Source organism: Oratosquilla oratoria, chromosome 24, assembly GCF_046742065.1.
Source record: "Oratosquilla oratoria isolate Oo_2021 chromosome 24, ASM4674206v1, whole genome shotgun sequence".
NCBI classification, from domain to species: Eukaryota; Metazoa; Arthropoda; class Malacostraca; order Stomatopoda; family Squillidae; genus Oratosquilla; species Oratosquilla oratoria.
The window spans coordinates 54,720,149-54,722,648 of record NC_134800.1 but is presented as its reverse complement, the minus strand read 5'-3'; the positions used below and the strand labels follow the sequence as shown (position 1 = coordinate 54,722,648).

At 49.0% G+C, this 2,500-nt stretch overlaps 1 protein-coding gene across 1 annotated transcript; it reads left to right on the top strand.

Annotated features, from left to right (window-relative positions):
- Positions 1-631: 631 nt before the first annotated feature.
- On the top strand, positions 632-1,123 carry LOC143038353 (protein GVQW3-like). The gene has a single exon (XM_076207385.1). It carries the CDS (start codon positions 632-634, stop codon positions 1,121-1,123), a length of 492 nt encoding a protein of 163 aa, XP_076063500.1.
- The last annotated feature ends 1,377 nt before the right edge of the window (positions 1,124-2,500 follow it).

The window sequence follows — 2,500 nt, the reverse complement described above, 5'->3', positions numbered from 1 at the left end:
TCGTGGAATTTAATAAACCATGCCCTTGGTTCAACTTCGTCGGTGGCAGGATTCGACCCGCCATCCCCTCAACCTTCGCTGCAGGTAACGACGCCTTAACCCGCTCAGTCAGCGAGCTATAGACATGACTCAGTAGACTGACGAGCAAAGAGGAAAATGTCGGGAAAATTTTGGTACAACTCAGATAAGTGTGGTAAGGGACATGGAACTGCCTAGTGTAGGCCTTATAGCCTCTTGCAGTCTTCTCCATTCTTATGTTTTTGATGATAAGGTAAACTTAAAATTTACTGCCGGTGACCAGGGCAACGTCGGGACTGCTGACGCTCCATGATGCGCTCTAGGAGGTACAAAGAAAGAACCTGGAGCTGAAGTCCTTCAGCGTCTCAACAACGATGTCGACACTGGACGAGTTCGAAAGTCTACGGATGCTTAGCCAGGTTGTACGAGGGTCATTCAAAAAGTTCTGAGCCCCCCTTCATAAAATTTGCCACAGTGAACAAAACGTGATCAAACTTCTAGGTTCTGATTTTGTATGTGTAATGTAACATTGAGCTGAATTTTTTTAAATATACTCATCATTTACTAGTATAAAGACGACCTTGATCAACACACTTTGTTCCATTTCGGAAATATGAGCTTCTCAAAGGAAGAAGTGCGAACGACCATCAAATTTTCGGTTCATCTGGGCAAATCTGCTTCTGCCATCCACGCAGAACTTGCCCAAGTTCTTGGTGAAGAATTTGCACCTGGCCTTTCCACTGTGAATCGTTGGGCGGTGAAGTTTCGTGAAGGAGAAGCAGAAGTCTCGGATGCCCCCAGAAGTGGACGACCAAGAACAGCGACCACAGACGACAATGTGGCGCTGGTGCAGGAGCTGTTAGCAGAAGATCGGCGTCTGACAGTTCAGGAGATCAGCTTGGAGGTTGGGATATCTGAAGGAAACGTTTGGGATATCCTCCACAACAAACTGCAGAAGCGGAAGAAGTGTGCGCGGTGGGTTCCACACCTCCTCACCGACGAGCAGAAGGCCTGCCGCATCACACTGGCTCGTGCGCATCTTCGACGGTTCAGGAGGGAAGGAGATGCTTTCTTCTTTCTTGGACAGAATAGTAACCGGGGATGAGACCCAGACCTCTCTCCATGTGACTTCCACCTGTTTGCAATCCTCAAAGAGCCGCTGCGTGGTCAACGATTTCAGGACGAAGATGAGATAAACATCGCCGTTTCCAACCGCCTGAAGACCATCCAACGTGAAGGCCTGGGAAATGGTGTTCCCAAACTTCCTCAGCGCTGGGAAGCCGTCATAACCAAGAATGGAGAATATATTGAAAGTGAAAAATAAAGTTTTTGTAATAAATCTTCTGATTAAAATTTTGTTAAGGGGGGCTCAGAAATTTTTGAATGACCCTCGTATATCTTCGTCTGTGTGGTGGTAAATGACATCTCAGTCCATCAGTTTTGCCACAATCCCTTCACAGAGGAAGGCGATTAAGGCGGCAACCAGTCCTGTTGGAAAATAGACAAATAAAATACCAACTGTCGCAAACACTTTTGTTTAATGTTCGACGAGGTCGAAGACGGTGTTGACTCTGGTGCCTTTCTCGCGCCCGGGCCTGACGAGGCACTCCGTCGCGTTCGCTGTGACGCTCAGCACGCTGCGGCTCATGACCCCAGACTCCTTCAGAGGCTGGAGCCTTGTAAGGGGAGGCGGGGGTAGGAGGGTAAGGAGTTAGGGAGTTAGGGAAAGAGACGGAGGTAGGTATAGATGAAAGCAGGGAGGTTGGATGGTAGGTAGATAGGGAAGTAAGGAGGGAGAAAGAGAAGGAAGGAGATATACAGTAGATGGAGGTAGGGAAGTTGGGAGTTAGGGATGAAGGGAGGTAGGGAGGGAGCAAGGAGGAAGAGAGGGAGGTAGGGAATAGGGAGGGAGGGGGGAGGGAGCAAGGAGGAGGAGAGGGAGGTAGGGAATAAGGAGGGAGGGGGGAGGTAGAATGAGAGGAAAATAGGGAGCGAGGAAATGAGATATGGGGAAATAGAAAGGGAGGTAGGGAGGGAGGGACGATGGTAGAAAGAGAGGGAAATAGGGAACGAGGGAATGAGGAAGGGAGGGAAGTAGGGAGGGAGTTAGGGTCATAGGAAGAGAGGGAGGCAGGAAGGGAAGTAGGGAGAGAGGTAGGTAGGGAGGGAGGTAGGGACATAGGAAGAGGTAAAAGTGGGAAGAGAAGGAGGCAGGTAGGAAAGGAGGGAGGGAGGGAGGGAAGGAGAGAGAAAGGAAGGAGGGAGGGAGGGAGGTAAGGATAGAAAGAGGTAAGGAAGTAAGAAGGTAGGAAAGTAGGGAGGTGGGTAGGTAGGTAGGGTGGGAGGGAAGAAGGTAGGTAGGAAAAGAGGAAGGTAGGGAGTTCTGTACCTTTAACCTTGATATTTCATATCTTTATATAGTTATCATTCAGTAAATGTCTGATTTATATCACTTATCGCGGTTCCTGCACTTGCATACATT

Excerpts from the sequence above, each read along its gene's own strand:
- LOC143038353 (XM_076207385.1), top strand. The coding sequence starts at position 632 with ATGAGCTTCTCAAAGGAAGAAGTGCGAACGACCATCAAATTTTCGGTT.